Genomic DNA, 21,351 nt, shown 5'->3' on the forward strand with positions numbered 1-21,351 from the left:
GACCGTGCAAAGTGGCCTTCAATGATCCCAAAAGCAGACTCTGCACCTGCAGGAATATGCTAGGAAGAAGAAGATTTGATGGTGATTCCTATGTGGTTTATCCTACAATGCCAACAGTCCAACAGCGTGGTTCTATGATTTGCTTATCGTTTCAGCTAGGTTTATGCTTAGCTGCCATTATTTTATTATTAATTTGTTGCTTTCTTCAATATCTTTTGCTTGGGTTTTTAATTCTGTGTTTGCCAGTCAAAATATTTGCGTACAAAATGGATGGCCATATAATGTGATATAATAAAGCGTCTGTATATTATCTTGCACCGCAGTGTCTGACAATAAAACGGCTATTTCTCACAGGCAGGGGGTGCCTTTTTTCTGCCTCCTTTTAAAAGCCCATGACAGTAGATCTATTAAGCATTTCTAAGAAGAAATATATTCATGTCCATACAGAACACCCTATTTCCCCAAGCAGGAAAAACAGAATAAAAAAAGAAAACCCAGTTCTGCTCTCCTGATGGAAAACAAAACACTCCTCTCTACAGCCTCAAACCAAAATGTTAAAAAGAAAGAAAGAAAACCGTCTTACAATATATCCAAGTTGCCAAAGGAACTGGACTTTGGCTAGTCTAGTGAAGAGAAGGACCAGGGGAGACATGATAGCAGTCTTCCAATATTTGAGGGGCTGCCACAGGGAGGAGGGGGTCAAGCTATTTTCTAAAGCATCCAAAGGCCAGACAAGGAATAATGGATGGAAACTGAACAAGGAGAGATTCAACCTGGAAATAAGGAGAAACTTTCTGACAGTGAGAACAATCAATCAATGGAACAGAAGTTGCCTTTGGAAGTTGTGGGAGCTTCATCACTGGAAGCTTTCAAGAAGAGACTGGATTCCCATCTGTCAGAAATAGTGTAGGGTCTTGGGCGGAGGGTTGGACTAGATGACCTACAAGGTCCCTTCCAACTCTTGTTAATCTGTTAAAGATAAATGATCTGGAGACCCTTCATTAACTCTGGTTCATTGAATACATTACACTGGACTGTTTATCACAGCAAATTAATCCAAGATCCACTGGTTTACAGAGCCCACTTCCCAATGGCTTTGTTCCTGGTATCTCTCTAACCCTCTTGGTGGCATGTGTTGGCAGAATAAAAATGCAGCAGGTTCCCTGGCACCAAGGCACAGGTTCATGTATGCTGAAGCAGCCTCAGATGCCACCCAGAACTGCCAAGTTCATGCACACTCTGAGATTGGCAAACATCTTCATGTAAGACTCGTTTTCTGAAACCCGTTCCTCACTTCCCAAATTACTAACACTACAATTCTTGTACCAAGGGATCTTTAGCCAACACCAGACATCCTACAGAGCTGGTTCACAACTGACCCACAACAGGCCAAACTCTGGACTTCCAACTTCGCTTGCTTTTTTTTGCAGCTCTGCATTCAGGGAGAAGAACAGAAAGCCTCATCTCAGCATCTCCAAAGCACAGAGGCTGCCTTGGAATGGAAACAGTGGCAAGCTACCTTACTGAGATCTTTCTCACATTTCTATTTGCTACTAAGAATCAGACAGATCACGCCTTTAATGCACAAGGAAGTTCTGCGCATGTCCACACTGAGTGCATGAAAGCACTGGCACAAATATCAAGATTCTGGGCCTAGCTTACAATGCCAGCTGAGTCACAAAGCAAACCAAGAGATTAACAAACCCCACAGTGTAATTTACATGAACTATAAATTTGATCCTCCATTCTACAAAGAACAAAGACAAAAAGAAGAACAGGTAGCAACATCAGAGTGGGCGGCCTTTTCACAGACGGTGGCATTTATGGATGCTATCAAATAGAAACTCCCAAATATAAAATGTTACCAAGTTAAAAAAAAAAGATCTTACAAGAGGTAAAGGGACGCGGTGGCTCAATGGCTAAGATGCTAGAGCTTGTCGATGAGAAAGGTCAGCAGTTCAGCAGTTCGAATCCCTGGCACCACGTAACTGAGTGAGCTCTCATTACTGGTCCCAGTTTCTACCAACCTAGCAGTTCGAAAGCATGGAAAAATGCAAGTAGAAAAATAGGGACCGCTTTGGTGGGAAGATATCAGTGTTCCGTGCATCTTCGGCGTTTAGTCATGCTGGCCAAATAACCACTGAGACTTCTTCAGACAATGCTGGCTTTTCAGCTTTGTAACAGAGATGAGCACTGACCCCTGGAGCCAGAAACGACTAGCACATATGTGCGAGGGGAACCTTTACCTGTACTAGAGGTGACCAATTACAAAGGCAATCTCTTCCCAAAAAACCTTGCAAATTTTCATCTGAAATTGTGAGAAACGTTGTGCAAAACAGCAACTGCGCCTAACATTTGTCTATAATTTAGGAATCCTGAACATGCCAACCACAGGAGATGAATGTGCCATCTGATACAGACATGCTACAGATACTTATGTTATTGTACTAACAAAACATGGGTGAGCACACAGTTTTACACCATGCAATATTTCATCACATGTAGATCAGAAAGAAAGAAAAAACAAGTAGGTACCATGTTGTTATGTTTGTGGTTGAAGAATAGTTGGTCTAGAGCAGTGGTGGTATTCAATTTTTTTTTACTACCGGTTCTGTGGGCGTGGCAGGGGAAAGATACTGCAAAATCTCCATTTTCACCCCACTCCAGGGAAAGGCTACTATAAAATCCCATTCCCTCCCCACCCCACTAACCTGCTTTCCAGCTCCGTTCTCCTGTGCAGGGCAACGAAAGAAGACTCAGCCAATCAGCTGGGACTTGGGAGGCAGAGAAGAGATGGGGGCAGGGGCAGGGGCAGTCAGAGGTGGTATTTGCCGGTTCTCCAAACTACTGTAAATTTCCGCTACCGGTTCTCTAGAACTAGTCAGAACCTGCTGAATACCACCTCTGGCAAAGATGTGGATCAGATGGTTTCAGTGCTGCCATCAAGCCACTGAACCGGGAGGTGGCTGCAGAACATGGGTGTGGAACTGCTGTGAAAAACTATTGTCTTTGGAATAGGATGGAGTGGGGGGTGGGTTGAGCTTCTTCTTGAAATACTGGTGCTGCAAAATATATGACAGAACTCAAGTTTGACTGCAGAATTTTCATGCACCGTTGCAGATGAACAGGATGATAGTGTGAGGGTCTAAGAAGTAATCCCCTGTTGCCTCCCAGAAAGAATCCATGGTGCACTTCCAAGCATGGGTGGCCCAGGCTGGGTCCAGTCCGTTAGGAAGAGCTATAAACATTCCTTCGTCCACAGGAAGGTTAGGATTAGTAGCATCATAAGGCACGGTCCACCCCAAACGGAATTGCTTGGCCTTTAGTAGAATGTAAATACTGTACAGAATCAATTTTAAAACATAATTGTCACCCTTTCCTTTGGGAGAAAAAGTGCTAAATATGCTACATCTGGTAGGCACGATATATCTGGCATAACACGACGAACCCACTCGTTTCTCTTTCAGTTTTCAAAGAGTCACTCAAAAATGTTTTTGGGACGAGAAAAGTTCAAGGATCGAATGCACAGGTATAATGCGCCTCTATCAGCCCTTAATGTGCTTCTATAGATTGAAAAATCCTACACAGTTCTTTCCAAAAAATGCCAAAGGACAGATCACTGGTCGACCTTAGTTTCTATCTAAACACTTCTCTGCATGTCAGTGACAATCTTATTTAAAAGGTGAAGAACTCTGAAAAGATGGTGCCCACAACAGACAGAAGTCAACATGACTACACCGTGAGCTGGCTTAACCAGATCAGACTACTGTCTATTGAATCAAGTTCTGTCTAGTGGAAGTAACTCTCCAGAACATTAGGTAGACATCTTGCTCATCATCACCCACATCTCCTTTTGAATTCAGAGCACAGGTTCCTCTAGCTAAGAAAGTTAATGCCAGATTCCCATTTTATGGTACGCCAAAGCAGGTTTTTTTTTCTCGTTGGGGTTTACTGAGGTTAATGCAGCATGGGTGATGGCTTTGCATGTTGTATGAAGCTTGTCAATTGTGCTTTTATTCATCGCTTGGCAACCCACATGAATCAGGTACATCTCTGAAGCATGCCCAAGACCCAACAGGGGCTTCCACGCTATTGCAATGAAATTGTTTCAGAACGCTATGGAATGCTTCTAGAATGGAGGTGTCAAACTCAAGGCCCACGGGCTGCGTCCAGCCCTCAGGGTGCTTAGATCTGGCCTGCAGGGCTGCCCTGGAAACAACAAAAGACTGGCCCGCGATGCTTTTGCCTGCAAAAATGGAGCTCGGGAGGGCCGCACACAGCTCTCCCGAGCTCCGTTTTTGTTGACAAAGGGTTGCAGGAGGCCTTCCCAGCTGAAAACAGAGATTGGGAGCCCGTTTTTGGTGGCAGAGCACTCAGGCCACCACAGGCACCCCCAACATGAGTGACATCAAGCTGGTCACACCCGCCCCAGCCCCCTGAGGTCAAACACGACCCTGGTGCGGCCCTCAATGAAATCAAGTTTGGCACCCCCATTCTAGAAGATTGATGCCACCAAATAGGTTTCAAACCTCCAACCAGAAAAGCTCTGTTCATGTAGGTGAAGATGATTCATATTAGTAAAAGAGAATATTTGTAGCTCGGGACTGAAATGAGGGGTCCTTGGTGCTCTTTGGGCTTGGTTTCTTGCAGATGTTTCATTACCCCAACTAGTTAACATAATCCCCAGTAGCACAAAATTAACCTTATGGGGGTTTTTTTCTGCTCATCATTTTGTAGCAAGCATCTTATCTCTGTAGTATCATCCAATCCAGGACTACAAAAAACTCCACCATTAGCTCATAAAATGATGATGATAATAATGGTATTATCTTGTTTCCCTGAAAATACGACGTACCCTGAGAATAAGTCCTAGCTTGATTTTTACACATGTGCCCAATATAAGCCCTACCCCCCAAATAAGCCATAATTAAGATCCTGCCCATTCCAGAGTGCACAAGTAAAAATTAAGCTAGGGAAGAGATTGGGGGTGGAGTTGCCCAAATACTTACCTTTGGACAATTGTAGACAGGCCTCCCATACCCCAACACCTGCCTTGCTGGCCCATTTCTTCTGCAGCTAGCAAGGCTGGCAAGGCTTTCCTGAAGGCCTCTGTAGCTGATAACAAAGCTCCAGATCTATCCAGAGCTCTGTTATTGGCTTCAGAGGCCTGCAGGAAAGTCTTGCCAGCCACTGGAGAAGTTCCTGAAAGCCTCTGACAGTGAAAAGGAGGCTAGGGGCAATGCGCGCAAGTGAGATTAGTCAGTGGATGACATCTTCCAAAAATAAGACCTGGTGCCTTTTTCTGTGGCAAAAAAAAATACAAGGCAGGGTCTTATTTTTGGGAAAACACAGTATGTACTAATAAATATAGAGAGCCACCCATCTCACATTCATGATTCTGGGCAATTCAGAGTTAAAAATAACAAAATAAATATGTACAAATAAATAACCATAACCAATATCAAAAATCAACCATGAAGCATAAAATGCAGGAGCGTGCCAGCCAGTTATCTTACAACAATATAGCCATTACATAAGCTCCATACCTCCATGAGAATCCCAATAATAACCAACCAGTTCTCTGCCTGTATCTGTAAACATTTATTGTTTTGTGATCAACGGATCATTTGGGAAACACAGTTTTTTCACATTGTAAGAATTTTGTTTCTTAATCCCATTTCAAAACAATATGTAGGAAAAGACACCGACCAGGTATAGGTTTCACCCACACATGGGTGAAGCCCATGGTTTGTAGAAGAAGAAGTCCAAGATTAAATTGCTCACCCCTGCAGGATAGGCATGGATTGAGATTGGGGAAGGATTCTGTTCTCCAGAAGATAAACCATAAAGTTTGACCGATCCGTGGCTTGACCTGGTCATAAGGAATGTTCAATGTTCTGATGGCCGTAATATGTGCTTCTTTCAATGCAACAGAGGTACATAAGGTCAACAAAATTTGCATCTATTAGTCAATATCCTAGAAATGAATTTGTTGCATGGTACATGGAATTAGTATTACTGCACTGTTGTCATTTCACAAAATTCCCTAGAGTTCAAAGAAAGTCATCAACTCCGTGCAGGAATCTGTATTATACTATCCATGATGAGTTTCTATCCAATCTGTGTCTGAACCCATTCAGGGAAGCAGACAGGGTGGATACAAATCAATGATTTTTTTTAAATTTTAATCAGATTTTTTTATTTACCTCAAAAAAATTTAATCAAATTTATTTTAATAAAATGCTTTTGGAATAAAATTCTATCCAAAGATAGTTTTTTTTTATTTAAGATACATTAATAATTTAATTTATTCAGCATAAAATGGAGCTTAGTTATGTAGCATGAGCCTGTATATCCTGCAATACTTACATTTTTGGTAAACTCATCCAATGAATCCAAGCTCTTCAAGCTGAGATATCATGCACTGCGCTGATGCATTCACATATTCAGCAGAGATGACAGTTGCTCTTTAAAAATAATGATTTAAATCGAGTTGATTTAAATCAAGCCTTTTTACTAGTGATTTAAATCATGATTTAATATCGACTTGATTTGAATCAAATCCACTCTGGAAGCAGACCTTGATGCTCTTTAAAAGCAGCTTTAGCCACTGAGCCATTCTTCCTCTTAATGTGTGTGTACTTTGTGCTACAACTGAATCATTCATAATATAGTTCCTTCTCCCTTGTGTAATGGAAATGTTCATGCAAAGCCAGAGATGTCTATGCAGCACAAAGATTATAGGCATCGTGTCATGCAGAGGCTATTTCAAGATACACCTGTAGTAGATTAGGCTAATCGCTAATCCTCCCTGTTCATAAGATTTTTTTTTTCAAAGAACTACTAGAAAGTCAAGCTGCAAATCTTTTGCATTTACAAAACAAACGCTCGGGATTTCTCACGCACAGAAATTACTGCTTCAGGGTTACTCAATAGATTGAGATTTAGTCGAAACAAGATTATGGATATAGATTAAATCAATCCGGTGCACAAACTATGAATGGTCAAATTCTGAGTCTGAAGAGAGAAAGGTCTCCAACCTTGGCAACTTTAAGACTTGTGGACTTCAACTCCCAGAATTCCTCAGCCAGCTGGCTGAGGAACTCTGGGAGTTGAAGTCCACAAGGTTGGAGATCCCTGGACTAGTACTTATTACTATGTAAAAGTAAAGTTGAGGTTGTATGTTATTACCGTGTTTCTCACAAAATAAGGCCAGGTCTTATTTTTTTTGAGCCCCAAAAAAACAGCTAGGCCGTTATTTTGGGGGTGAGTTAATTCCCCACTTGCATCCTCGCCTAGAGCACCTGTGGGCAGTCATGCCTCGCCACCAGCCACTCCTAACGGGCGATCGTGGTGGAGCATGGAGAGCTCCCTACTCCTGCCAAGCACTTTTGCTGCAGACCCAAGACCTTCAGCGCCCACTGCTGTTGCCTTCCCTTCTGCCCATGCCGCTGCCGCATTTGGAGCTGCTGCTTCTGTGTTTGGAGCACCACCACTGCGTTTGGAGCTGCCACTTCCGCGTTTGGGCCACAACCGTCATTTGGAGCACTGCCACCGCGTTTGGAGCTGCCGCTTCCATATTTGGAGCACCACTGCTGCTTCCATGTTTGGAGTGCTGCTGCCATTTGGAGCACTGCCGCCGCTCCAAACATGCTCCAAATGTGGCGGTGGTGCTCCAAATGGCGGCAGCGCTCCAAACGCAGAAGTGGCAGCTCCAAACACAGCAGTGGTGCTCCAAATACAGAAGCATCAGCTCCAAGCACAGCGGCGGTGCTCCAAATGAAGAAGCGGCAGCTCCAAACACGGCAGCAGCACTCCAAACGCAAAAGCGGCAGCTCCAAACGCGGCGACGGTACTCCAAACATGGAAGCATCAGCTCCAAACGTGGCAGTGGTGCTCCAAACGCAGAAGCAGCAGCTCCAAACATGGCGTTGGTGCTCCAAACGGCAGTGCTCCAAACGTACTCCAAATGATGGTGGTACTCCAAACATGGAAGCGGCAGCTCCAAACACAATGGTGGCATGAGCAGAAGGGAAAGCAACAGCAGCGGGCACCGAAGGTCTCAGGTCTGCAGCAAAGGTGCTTGGTGGGAGTAGGGAGCTCTCTGCACTCCGCCATGATCCCGTTAGTAGTGGCTGGTGGCGAGGCATGGCTGCCCACGGGCACTCCTAACAGCAAGTCCCTCCAGCCCTTCCCCCCATTTTGCATGTTTTAAAATAGGCCTAAATTTGGGGGGAGGGGCTTAATTTCATTTTATGCCTATAAAACACGCTGGGTCTTCCTATGGGGGGGGTTGTATGGTTGGAGAAACACGGTACCTTGTTTTACTATACTAAAAAGTCAAAAGTCAAATGTTTTTCATTTTACTCTACACTTTTACTCTCCCGTTTTTCTTCCCCTACTTTCCCATTATTTTCATTTTTCTTTGTATTTTTCATTTTGATAAACTAATACAATTTGTAAACCAGGTTAAATTTAAATCTTGCCTCTCCAAGAAAGCAAGGTTCCTTCCATAATGATCTCCCTTCATTTTACTCACCCAGAGGAACCCTATGAGGTAAAAATTGAGATATAACCAACCTAAACTCAGTCAGTGAGTTTCCATGGCTGAGGGTGGACACAAAGCTGTTTTTTTCCATTCTTATCCAAATATCTTAACCACTACCGGCTGTCACAAAACGAAAGCTGACAGCAGATATTACGGAAGAAGCTGAGGTTTTTTTAAAAAAGAAAAAAATGCTGTTGCCTTGAGACAGTGCTGATTTGCTTCCTATTTTCACAGGCCTACAAAATTTGATTTCATTTGGAATTAACTGGCTCACACGAGAACCTGCCAAGTTGATTCCATTCCATCTTTTTCCTGATTCTGTAAGGCTTTCTCTCACTTTCTGATTTAGGCACAGGAATGTGTTTTGTAATCATAAATAATATTATCCTTAGAATTCTGAACTAAGAGTGTGTCTATACTCCATCCACGTCATAGATGCAAGCACATGATCTTTCAATCTGATTAGAACAAAATGGCACAGCTGCTAAATTATAAAAAAAGATTCTTCCATTCAGGAAAAAATATCCTTTGAATATTTATCTGTATGCCTATCAAACCTAATTCTGATGCCCCAGAGATCTGCACATTGATACAAACGATTTCCAGGTTTGTTAAAAGTCGGCCACACTTCTTCCTCTTTTGTTTGAGACATTTGTTTGTTTGAGACATTTCCTTATTTCAAACTCACGTAAAAGTGAAGTAACAACGGCCAAAAATAACAGGCTCAAGATGTTATGAATTTCTGGGGGAAATTTCTAAGCTCTGTTTGTCACTTTCACATGCTTTCTCTTGGGTTCAGTCTGTTGGATTTACGTCTGGTGTGTGCATAACAAAGATTATTTGATGCACTTCACATAGCTCTTACCATTACATTACCATTACCATCCCAGATGGGCCGAGAATGCAGGCATTTCTCAATGTTGCTGCACCACAGCTCTCTAGCCGTGCAGCTGAATCTGCCAGCTTGGTCAGCAACCCGAAGAAGACTACAAGTTCCTCTCCTCTGTTTGGGTCAATCTTAGGGAGCACCCAAGCCCCAAGAATGACTGTTGAACTTTCTACTTTGGGGGGCAGGAGTGTGTATCGTTTTGTAGGTGCCAAAATCATACATTCATTCACTAATTCAGTCTTTCAGGATGCTGCCGCAATCAGCAGTGAATAAGTAAAATTTTGCAATGAACAATAAAATGTAAAATCAATACCATATAATACTATGAACTCAGGGGGGTTCAGTTAACATCAGCTGCCAAAATGTCATCAGGTAGGAGCTAACCTGGCCCTTGGTAGGAACCTATTCCATAAAATAGGGGCTACCACAATGTCCTACCGGTCAACGAATACTTCAGCTTCAACCATAACAACACTAGAGCAAACAATAGATAGAAATTCAACGTTAAGCACACCAAACTTGATTGCAGGAAATACGACTTCAGCAACAGAGTGGTCAATGTCTGGAATGCTCTACCTGACTGTGGCTTCGTCCCCAAACCCCAAAAACTTTAACCTTAGACTGTCTACTGTTGACCTTACCACTTTCCTAAGAGGTCTGTAGGGGGCGTGCATAAGCTCACCAATGTGCCTACCGTCCCTGTCCTATTGTTTCTTTTATATTTTATTTTTCTTATATGTATCCATGTATTCATAACTATGTTTTTACTTATACCTATTATCTTGTAAGCTATTGACAAATATAAATAAATAAATAAATAAATAAAACTATTGTCTTAACCCAGAGGTCCCCAAACTTGGCAACTTTAAGACTTGTGGAGTTCAACTCCCAGAATTCTTGAGCAAACATGACCGAAGGAGGAATTCTGGGAGTTGAAGTCCACAAGTCTTAAAGTTGCCAAATTTGGGGAGCTCTGTCTTAACCTCTCAAATTTGGAGACCATTAACAGATTTTGCAGGGAACATATATCCAACAAATCAACTGCCTGTGAAGAATATGATCCTTTTGCCTTCTTCATGGGGCTTTATAGATCAAAACCAACATTTTACTTAGAATCTGTTGTTGGAAATTGCAGGCCCAGTACCAAGATGTCACAGAAAAGATTCTCTTTCGACAAATCAGGATTTGCTGCCTTCTGACCCAACTGCAACTTCCAAGTGTTCTTCAAAGCAAACTGTAGGGCTAGAGTTGTGATACAAAGCTGTGTATCACCAGCATACACATTTATGTAGATTAGCTAAGCTGGCTGGGGGATTCTGGGAGTTGAAGTCCTTACATCTTCAAGTTGCCCTGGTTGAGAAACACTGATGTAGACATTAAAAAGCAGAGGGAAGAGTCTTGAGTCGGTGTGTGTGTGTGTGTGTGTGTGAGTACTGGGCTGACCTGTCCCTTCCCATTGACCACAATCTGCTCAGGTAGGACTGGAAAACATGGACTCCAAGGATTTCAGAAGATGACCTATGGCTGGTAGTAGTAAATGTTGCTGAGAACAAAAGGAGACTATCTCCTCCCCCCCACCTCCAGGGAACAACACTGGCAACCAACCCATGTCTATTCCTGAATGCAGATTAAAAGGAATCTAAATAATCCAATTCTTTTAGGACGCTTTACAATTGACCTCCAGCCACCTTCTCATCAACTTTCCTCAAAAATGGAAGGCTGGAAACAGGGCAATGGTTAGTCAAAACAGGGCCCAGACAAAGTTTTTTGGGGGGACGGGATACCACTGCTTCTTTTTTTTTATAATATTTTTTATTATTTTCCATTAATACAAATCGTAATTACATTTTCGACAGTGTTTACATCCACATATGTTATTGTGTCATATTTCTATCATCTATTTGTACATATCACCAATAATTATTAGATATACATATCATCAATATATATTTATATATCTCACCAGTGATTATTAATATCTAACTTTATTTGCTCTACGTATCTACATGTCTATGTATCACTTGCTTCTTTTAATGAGGCTGGCATTCCTCCCCCCCCCCCACACACACACCATGTCCTGGGTCACTACCATCACTGACCTCCAAAGGGGCTCTAAGGCATAAAGCTTTAACCCACATGGGTCAGAGGTCATGTCCAACAACCGGCCTGGAGGACAGACATGCTTCAAAAGGCATGTGGGGCTAAGATAAGAAAAACGGATGCCAGTATTTTTTTAAAATAAAACATATTTGACAAATTATCCATAGTGGCTTATCTTCTAACCACCCAATCCTCACAGGGTTTCCACAGGATCTCCCAAGGTAACTTAAAAACAAAGGTCTTCAAACTTGGTAAGTTTAAGGCTTGTGGACCTCAACTCTCAGAATTCCTGAGCGAACGTGACTGGAGGAGGAATTCTGGGAGCTGAAAGTCCACAAGTCTTAAAAAGCTGTCCAGTTTGAAGACCCCTGACTGAAAAAGTCACCGATTTAGACTTCAAATGGAAAGACTATGTTATATGGTTTCATTCCAATTTTTACCATCACCACATTAAGGGAAAAAAAAAAAACAAGTGACACGGGGAAATAAGCAAAAGAACAGCAGTAGGTTATTTTGCTAAGATTAATCTTTCCCCAAACACCTTGTTTTTTGGCTGTGGTATTTGGAATTCTAGAATTTGAATCTCACTGTATCTGGAAGGTATCTTACGTAAGAAATCTTGGCTATGCAACAACATGCGCTCCACCCGCAAATTGTTGGGTTTTTTACGTGTTTACTATCGTAGTTTCCAACTTGTGCAGTTTCTCCTTTTTGCCCTATGGAGTGCCCAAGTCTCGGCTGTTGTTATGAAGGTCAGCCTACCCCAATTGTACAAAATTATCCCAAGCAAAGGCTGATAATGCAGGTTTTCTTTCACATCATGTATCCATTTCACCTCGGGAAAACTTCCCTACCTATAAACACATCCTGTTTCTAACACCAGAGGAACCTACTACACTCCTTCAGCAAGAGGCCATAAATCATCTTTGGTGCAAACAATTGCTTGTCAACTTGGAAGACTTCGTCAGCTTGGTTTAAAACAGTGGTGGATTCACCAAGTGCCTGTTCTTTTTCTTTAAAAAAAAAAGATTTTAGAATAAAATACAAAAATACGAAAACAAATAATAGGACACAGTGGGGAGGAAAAGGGGAAAGAGAACTGGGGGGGAGAAAAAAGACATTCACTTCCGACTGCCTCTGTTGCAGCAGAATAAAGCATTAACTTCTTTACTTTTCCATAGTAATATAAACTAGCCATTTCTCTATCAACAAATCAGTCTAATTGGTAAAACCCCAAACCAAAGGTTCATTTTTTTTTCCACCTCAAGCACAAAGTCCAGAAGCGGTCTCCATGTAGCAACCAAAGTACTTATATTCTTTTCTTTAATCAAAACAGTCAATTTATGGTCAATGGTCTGCAAGGCCGGAACTCTGAACTATGGGATAGCAACTTACGAAATGCACCTAAGCCTCTTACTCCAGCATCTCTGAAGAATGGATAACAATGAACAGGTTCTCGGTTGCAAGTACCTGATCCTTAAGCAAGGATAAATGATTTGGGGAAGGACAGAAGGGACTTTCACCTGTGGGCAGCATTCCCATTGATTTCAATGGGAAGCATCCTAAGTAAGCCTGACTGAGACTCCAAAATAGAAGTCCAGGTGATTTTCACATGTGTAGATCAATAAGTTTCCCTATAATAATAATATTCTATCTTCTATCCACCTATCTTCTATATATCTCTATCTCTATCTATTTATCTATCTATGCGAAATACCAGTCACGCATCATCACAAAATCTCCAGAACCATAGAGCCTACAAACTTGAAATATGGCACGTATGTTCCTCTTAGCTTCTAAGTGATCACTAAGAAAGGATTTTTTCAAAATGACCATCAGAGCATTAGGATTTCATATATTATTAACACACTCTGATGCTAAGGAGTTGTACTCCCCTTCCCCACCTGAAAAGGAATCTGTTCCAAATGCAAAACACAAGCAGAGGAGAGGAGTTTCCGTTTTAGTTTCACAGTAGCAACCAGCTTTAGTACAGAACAGTTGAGCTAAGCCACGCCTAGGCTCCTTGCTGTCTCCTTGCTCACATAACAAATACTGTTTCAGTTTCCAAACAGCTCTCAATTCTCTCACATACTGACAGCACGCTAGCCAGATGAATACCGATGGATGCTGGAAGGCAGAGCACAATTTTTCCCCTTATTTTCCTCCCCCAAAACTAAGCCCGATCACATAGTAGCGAAGCATGGGTATACAGCTAGTTTAGTAATAATTAGGAAGAATCAAAAGAAGTATGGATTCAAAAGGGAGCAGAGACAAAAGAAGCCAATCTTAACCCAAACATAAAATTCCTGCATGTGTTCCTCAATTAGAAATTTTGATTTTTAGAATCATAATATTTCCACTCAGCTTCCACTTAAGAGATGGAGCAAAAAAAGACAACCACCAGCAAACCACATCCCTGTTCGTTCAATACTCTTCCAAAGCTTGCCTTTTACGGGTTCGGATGCACCGGTTTGCAATTTTCACACTCCTTGACAACGTGCAACTTACACAAGCTACCTGGAAGTATCTGAATAGGAGGCATAAATAAAACAATTGGTTGTGTTGGGCTGCAACTCAAAGGAATCTTGATCCATTCACAGAAGAGCAAGTTTTTGACAAGCAACATTCTCTTTGTTATGTGCCCTCTTGCCAGATTGAAATAAGTCATCCTTACTCTTTGGGCATCATATTATTATTAGACATTACGCTGGTTTCTAATCAAATACAGTTGACTTTTCCCCTAAGATTTCCACCTTCTCATCCAAAAGTACCCCCTAACGATTCCACTACAATGCAGGAACAAGGTTTAACCAGGGCTGCATTATACTTAGATAAACCATGCTGGCTAGAGAATTGAGGGAGTTGAAATCCAGATCTCTTAAAAGTTGCTAAGGTTAAGAAAAGCCGCTTCACACCCTACTACACATCCTATTGCTACAGAGTTGTTTTCTCCTTTTATACAGAAAGGGAGAGGGAAGAATTAGGAAGCAGCCTTTCTGAACCTCCAACTTTTGACTTCTCAGGATGAGGCCATTATTATCCCCTGAATCAAAAAGACAAGAGAGAAAGAGAGCTCTAATGTTACAACCCCCGTAATAAAATAAACATATCGGACTGCCAGAAGTACAAACTGCGACAAACTCATCTTCAAAAAGTACCAATTCATATTTGACCCCAATTCAGGCACAAAAGGCTTTTGTACAATTTAACAGCTTGTAAGATTTATCTCCTGTGAATTTTATAGTTAATAACAAACAGCTGAAAAAAAATCTGGTTCCAGCAGCACCAAATGTTCAGGACAAGAAGCAATCTTTAGCCTGAAGACACTACACAGGGAAAGCTGATTTCATGCAGCAAAACCTTTTTATTTAGCTGAGAGTTGGGCGATACCTTTACCCATGCAACAAAATCTCCTCGTTTCATATCCGCTTGTGTGCCTCCAGAATCGTGAAAGTATTATGTTGGCTGATTGTTTCAGGTTTTTAAAACAGCTAGGACCTAGAAAAGGAACTCAAGAGCAATAATGAATTAGCAACAATGCTGCCAATATCTAATCTGTTGGCTTCCCAGATAGCCTACGGAGCCCTACCAAAGTCCTGGGTTTTGTTGACTTATTTCTAAGTCAAAATGTAATTTGTTTCGTTTGGGTGCTACTAAGGTCAATGTCAACCATGGTTGACTACTAGGCTACTGCGGGTCAATGTCAAACCATGGTTACACCAGCTGACTTAGTTATATACACTACGCTTGAGATTTTAACCAGCACGCACACTACTGATCATTTACTGATGTGTTTCCAAATAATCTGAAACAGAAAGATATGGTGCCATTTAATCCAGTATGAGTGTATTGTTAAATGCACCTTTAAGAGTCTCTTCAAAGGCAATATCACACACACACACACACACACACACACACACACACACACACACACAGAAAAAACAGAACACTGGAGCCCAGCAGATGTTAATGAGTTCATATGTATCATCACTCCTTGGAAAGAGTGCCAAGAAAAAAGCATGCAACGGAAAGCAAAGAACGGATTCTCCAAGAAACTTAAGGATCACAACACAAATCCTATCAATCTGTAAAGGGGAGGAGGTAGGACTGGACTTCGGGATTTTTCTGTGGGCACAAGAAGATGGATGGTTCCTCCACCCAGCTGAGCTTGGGTTCCTTGACTTGCCAGCCTTCCTCCCTTTCTCTGACATGCCAGTTTCCGAGCAGGGAAGCGAGGGTCCCCGAGCAATTCAACAAAGCTGCTTCCTTCCTTAGATCTGCCCAGAAATGGCTTTGAGAAAAGCGATTCCTTGAATAAAGTAATATCTAAAAAAACAAAGAGGTCAGTAAATCGGGGAGCCAGCTTGTTGGGGGGCAATGTGCCGGTTCTGTAAACTGCTTCGCGAGGGCTGTAAAACACTGTGAAGTGGTATATAAGTCTAAGTGCTATGGCTGGTGCTATTTAGGCTCCAACATCCTCTCATTTTACAAGCTCTGGCTCTCAGTCAGCTCTCCCAAACTGGGATTTCTTTATGGTTTGGAGGCTTCCCTTTTCAATTTCTTCCTGAATCTGCCTCTGTGGGAAGAGCGGGAAGCCCAGGGCTCTGCTCCGAAGAGAGAGGTCCTATGTGGGCATCAACCTGTCCACTGGCTCTTTCTAACAGCAAATATAAACAATTACTTCCAGCGAAAAGATGCTTCTAGGAAGTCTGTTCTGCAATGATTTTAATTTCTTCCTACGAACACACACGCACACAGACGGGGGGGGGGGGAAATGCCCATAATTTATTGGCTATGATTCACTAACACACCGACCTTCCCATGGACAATGAAAGGATTTAAATTCCCTAGAGTGGACGGGTGGGGGAAATGTCAAATATGCAAATGCTTCAAACCCCCCCACCCCCCCAATTTCCATCCGAAATGCAAATGAACAGGCATTTTCCACTGGAAGGCGATCTTCAATTGAGGAGGGGGCTTTATGAGAGAGAGGGATGCTATTCCCCACCCATTCCATTTTCCAAATCACCTGGTTCAAGATACAGGATCTGCTGAGGCGTTCCCCTCCTTTCTCTCCCTTCCATAGTTCTCATCCTTAAGCCCCCTGGATTCGAAAGGAAGCCAAACCTGTTATAGCCGAAATTTCCTTCATTGCCATCTCTTCCACTTTACCGCCTGTGTTTATAATGTCTAATCTTTATTTTATTTATTTATTTTGCTTTGGGAAAGCAGATGCTTACACGGGAAGACGCTTGGAAAAATACCTTCCCTGGAGGGGGAATCCCCTCAGCGAGGGCCTTCCTCTCTCAAGGAAGGAAGGTAGGAAGGAAAGGAAGGGAGGAATGAGAAAATGAGAGGGGAAAGAAAGAGAGAAGAGTGAATAAAGGGAGAGAGGGAGAGAGAAAGAAAGAAAGGAGGGAGAGAGAAAAAGAGAGGGGAGAGAGAGAATAAAGGGAGAGAGGGCAAAAGAAAGAAAGGAGGGAGAGAGAAAAAGAGAGGGGAGAGAGAGAGAGAGAAGAGAGAGAATAAAGGGAGAGGAGAGAGAGGGAGGGTGAGAGAAAGAAAGAAAGGAGGGAGGGAGGGAGAAAAAGAAAGAGAAGGGAAAGAAAGAAGAGAGAGAATAAAGGGAGAGGAGAAGGGTGGGAGGGCGAGAGAAAGAAAGAAAGGAGGGAGGGAGGGAGGGAGAAAAAGAAAGAGGGGAAAGAAAGAAAGAAGAGAATAAAGGGAGAGGAGAGAGAGGGGGAGGGCGAAAGAAAGAAAGAAAGGAGGGAGGGAGGGAGAAAAAGAAAGAGGGGAAAGAAAGAAAGAAGAAAGAGAATAAAGGGAGAGGAGAGAGGGGAGGGCGAAAGAAAGAAAGAAAGAAAGAAAGGAGGGAGGGAGGGAGAAAAAGAAAAAGGGGAAAGAAAGAATTAAGAGAGAGAAGAGAAAGAATAAGGAGAGAAAGAAAGAAAGAAAGAAAGAAAGAAAGAAAGAAAGAAAGAAAGAAAGAAAAGAAAGAAAGAATCGACTCGGTCTCCCGCAGATCGGGCAGCATGCTTTAGCGGGGATCGCTCGGTCCCTCGAAGCCAGCCCCACGCCCTTCTTTTGGGGGGAAAGAAAGCGGGAGCCCCTCCCTCCCTGCCTTCCCTCCACCGGTCTCAGACAATCCCGCTCGGCGCCCTCCAGGGACCGCCACCCCCCTCCCACCCGCGCGGCTGGGGAACTTCCCCGCTCGCCAAGCCGGAGAGAGAAAGGAAGGCAGGGGGGAAGGAAGGAAGGAGCCGGCGAAGCGCTGAGGTTCCCCCATCCCGCCCTGCGCGGCGGCGGCGGCTGCAGCCACCTCCCACCCCGTTTCCCGACGGCCGGACTTACTTCTTCTTCCGAAAGTCCGTAAACGGGGTCGAGCACTCCGGTCGCCATGGGTCCGGCGGAGGCTGCAGCGGGGCGTCCCCCAGTCCCCGTCCCCGGGAACGAGGCGAGAGCGGCGGGTCCCCGGGCAGCTGCGCCGCGCCAAGAGGCGGTCGGGGCTCTCCGGGGGGAAGGAAGCGAGCCCTGCGGCAGAGGGGGGCAAATTCCAGCGGAGGAAGCGGATCCAGAACTGGCCGGCAGCGCTGGGGCACCGCCGCCGCCGCCTCTTCCCCGTAGACTGGCCGAGGTTGCCAGAAGCCTCGGGGGGCTGCAGCCGGGAGGCTTCCCGCGGCTCTTTCCTTCCTCGCTGCTTCGGCTGGGCGTCCGGTGCAAGCGACCGCCAGCGAGCCCTCGCCTTGGCCAAGGCTGGCGAAAGCAGCAGCAGCAGCGGCGGCGGCAGCGGCAGCAGCGGAGGCGGCGGCGGGGGGGACGCGGGAGCGGAGCCGCTGGCCGGGGCGGAGAAAAAGCTGCGCGAAACCCAATGGCAAACGGCCCCAATAATAGCGGGTGGGGCTGGAGGGAACTTCTGTGTTAGGTTGAGCGGCGGGCTCGCTTTCTCTACGCATCTACCGCACGTGGACGGGAAGGGAGGGAAGGGGGGGCTCGGGTGAGGGGGAGGGAGAGAGAGAGAGTGGCGTGAGCCTGAGAAAGGAAGGAAGGAATGGAAGGAAGGAAAGAATGGAAGAAAGGAAGAAGAAAGGGGAAGGAAGGAAAGAAAGGAAGGAAGGGAAAGAATGGAAGGAAGGAAGGGGAGGAAAGGAAGGAAGGGAAAGAATGGAAGGAAGGAAGAAAGGAGGGAAAGAATGGAAGGAAGGGGGAAGGAAGGGAAAGAATGGAAGGAAGGGATTATAAATCAGAAGCCCCGGTTATACGTCTCCGGCGTGGGTGTGTGTGTGTGGGTATCTTTGCAGCATGTGCGCTGGCAACGGAATCGCTACTTCCTGCGTCTCCCTCGGATTGCACGAGTTTGCAATAGGATGCAAACTCCCTTTTTTTTTGAAATGCGCGAGGGCGTCTGAACGTGTGCTGGACGCGTTTGTGTGCGCGCAGGTCCTGGGGCGTGTGGGCTAGTATTTGCTTGATTTCCCAACCTGGGATTTCTGACCGGGCTGCCCACCTGTCAGAAATGGTGTCGTTAGTAAGGTCTCCTGCCTGCTTGGACGAGGGTTGGACTAGATGACCTACAAGGTCCCTTCCAACTCTGTTCATCTGTTTAAAATGTCTATCTGGTTGTGTTAGCCCGAATTGGGGTGTCCACCCGTCTTAATGTACGCATTTTTTATTTTTTATTACCGTTTCGTTCTCCCCGCGGAACTTGCAGCCCGCGCCGGTTCTCCGGATTCCCGAGTCGAACTCTTGAGGTTTAAAGGCGCCTCTCGGTGGACAAGTTTGGGAACGGCCGCTCTTCTTCTGGAAAAAAAAAAAAGGAATTCGCAAGCCGGCGCTTTAAAAAAAAAAAGTAAATCATAAAAACGTTCCAATAAATTAGAGCGCGCGAATTTGTCTAATCAGTCCGCGGAAAAATCTTTCGCCGAGTTTCGTCCTCTAAGGATTGTAATGAAATTCGACTGCTCCTTTCCCGGTGTGCTTGACTACAACTTCCATAATGCTCAGCCAACGTTCTGGGAAGGGATCCGGGTGAAGGGAAGACTGCGTTGCGCCGTTTCTTTTATCATCTCGGTAAATCATATATATGTGTGTATGTATATATATGACATTTCTGATAAGTCTGTTCTTTCCAGGATTGCAATGTTTGTGTTAGAAACAAAAATGAAAGATGTTTACACACAAACAAGTGCCTTTCTCAAGAGCTTATTTTTCAGCCCATTAAAACCATTTTCTTCGTACTGTTCATTGAATCAACAAACCTTTATTATATTTTGGATATATTCTTTCAGTGTAGAGTAAACTTACTAGTTATTAATGGTTAAGCCATTTATTTCTAAATGTTCGTTCCTCTTCTATAGGACTTTGATGGCACTGAGGTATTACATCTACGTTGAAGGAGGCACCCCAGAGAGATATTGGGGCAGCTGGATAAACCACACCCCCAAAATCAATTATTCAGTCTTGCTTAACAGGACAGATTTTTGAACATTTAGGATATTGTGATATATTGGCCAACCATCTCCATCTTGAAATTTTTCAGCTGATACATTCACCCACTACACCAAGTCAAGACTTGTTAATTGTGCCTTGCTGAATAAATCACAGACACCGTGCTGGATTCACACAGTATCTTTAATAGATTAACAGAGTTGGAAGAGACTTTGTAGGTCATCTAGTCCAACCCCCCACACCCAAGCAGGAGACCCTACAACATTTCTGACAAATGGCAGTCCAATCTCTTCTTGAAAGTCTCAAGTGATGAAGCTCCCACAACATAAACAACCCATGTTTTACAAACCATGATATGGCTGTATGAATCCAGCTGACAGAGGTCAAAAGAATATTTGGCTTTTTCTGTACAGATTTTTATTTTATTTATTTTTATTTATTTTGATTTGTCAATCGCTTACAAGATAATAGGTACAAGTATATACATAGTTATGAATACATGAAATGGGTACATATAAGAAAAATAAAAGAAACAATAGGACAGGGACGGTAGGCATGTTGGTGCGCTTATGCACGCCCCCTACAGACCTCTTAGGAAAGGGATGAGGTCAATAGTAGACAGTCTTAAGTTTTGGGGGTTTGGGGAAGAAACCACAGAGTCAGGCAGAGTATTCCAGACATTGACCACTCTGTTGCTGAAGTCATATTTCCTGCAATCAAGTTTGGTGCGGTTAACCTTGAGTTTGTATCTATTGTGTGCTCTTGTGTTGTTATGGTTGAAGCTGAAGTATTCATTAACAGGTAAGTCATTGCAATGTATGATTTTATATACCATTCTTAGATCAGACCGAAGACGGTGTAATTCAAGGTTGTCTAGGTCTAGAATTTCAAGTCTGGTGGCATAAGGTATTCTATAACGAGCAGAGCAGTGGAGAACTCTTCTTGTGAAATATTTCTGGACTTTCTCAACTGTGCTAATATCAGATACGTAATGTGGGTTCCAGACTGATGAGCTGTATTCGAGTATTGGTCTAACAAATTTTTTGTATGCTCTAGTTAGTGGTGTGATATTACCAGAGAAAAAGCTACGTAGGATTAGGTTAAAAACTCTTAATTGGCTATGTAGTTACAGTGAGCTCTAGCACTTAGATCATTAGAGATGAGTATTCCAAGGTCCTTTACAGAGCTTGAATCATCAACAAGGTCTTGACTATTCAGCTTGTATTTTATTTTCTGATTTTTTTCGCCAATATGTAAGACAGAGCATTTATTTGTTGAGATTTGAAGTTGCCATTTGTTTGACCATTCTGATACATAGTCAAGATCTTTTTGAAGGGTAGCAGTATTGTCTGTGGTATTGAACAGCTTT

The 21,351-nt window shown here is 43.5% G+C and overlaps 1 protein-coding gene and 1 long non-coding RNA gene across 6 annotated transcripts in view; one reads left to right on the forward strand and one right to left on the reverse strand.

Annotated features, from left to right (window-relative positions):
* Positions 1-18,348, reverse strand: part of NEDD4L (NEDD4 like E3 ubiquitin protein ligase) — a 301,315-nt gene extending 282,967 nt beyond the window's left edge. For all 5 annotated transcript variants that reach the window (XM_026715378.2, XM_026715363.2, XM_087927430.1 and 2 more), the window contains exon 1: positions 17,889-18,348. In XM_026715378.2, the coding sequence (XP_026571163.1) occupies positions 17,889-17,936 (48 nt within the window). In that variant the 5' untranslated portion in view covers positions 17,937-18,348. The remainder of the gene's footprint in view (positions 1-17,888) is intronic.
* Positions 18,349-18,787: 439 nt separating this feature from the next.
* LOC148127441 (uncharacterized) overlaps positions 18,788-21,351 on the forward strand; it is a 39,824-nt gene continuing 37,260 nt past the window's right edge. Inside the window, exon 1 of the long non-coding RNA XR_015742407.1 lies at positions 18,788-19,604. This is a non-coding gene — a long non-coding RNA (uncharacterized LOC148127441). The remainder of the gene's footprint in view (positions 19,605-21,351) is intronic.

The sequence above is a fragment of the Pseudonaja textilis genome, chromosome 2 (assembly GCF_049901715.1).
Source record: "Pseudonaja textilis isolate UNSWEBS1 chromosome 2, rPseTex1.2, whole genome shotgun sequence".
In the NCBI taxonomy this organism is placed as follows: domain Eukaryota; kingdom Metazoa; phylum Chordata; class Lepidosauria; order Squamata; family Elapidae; genus Pseudonaja; species Pseudonaja textilis.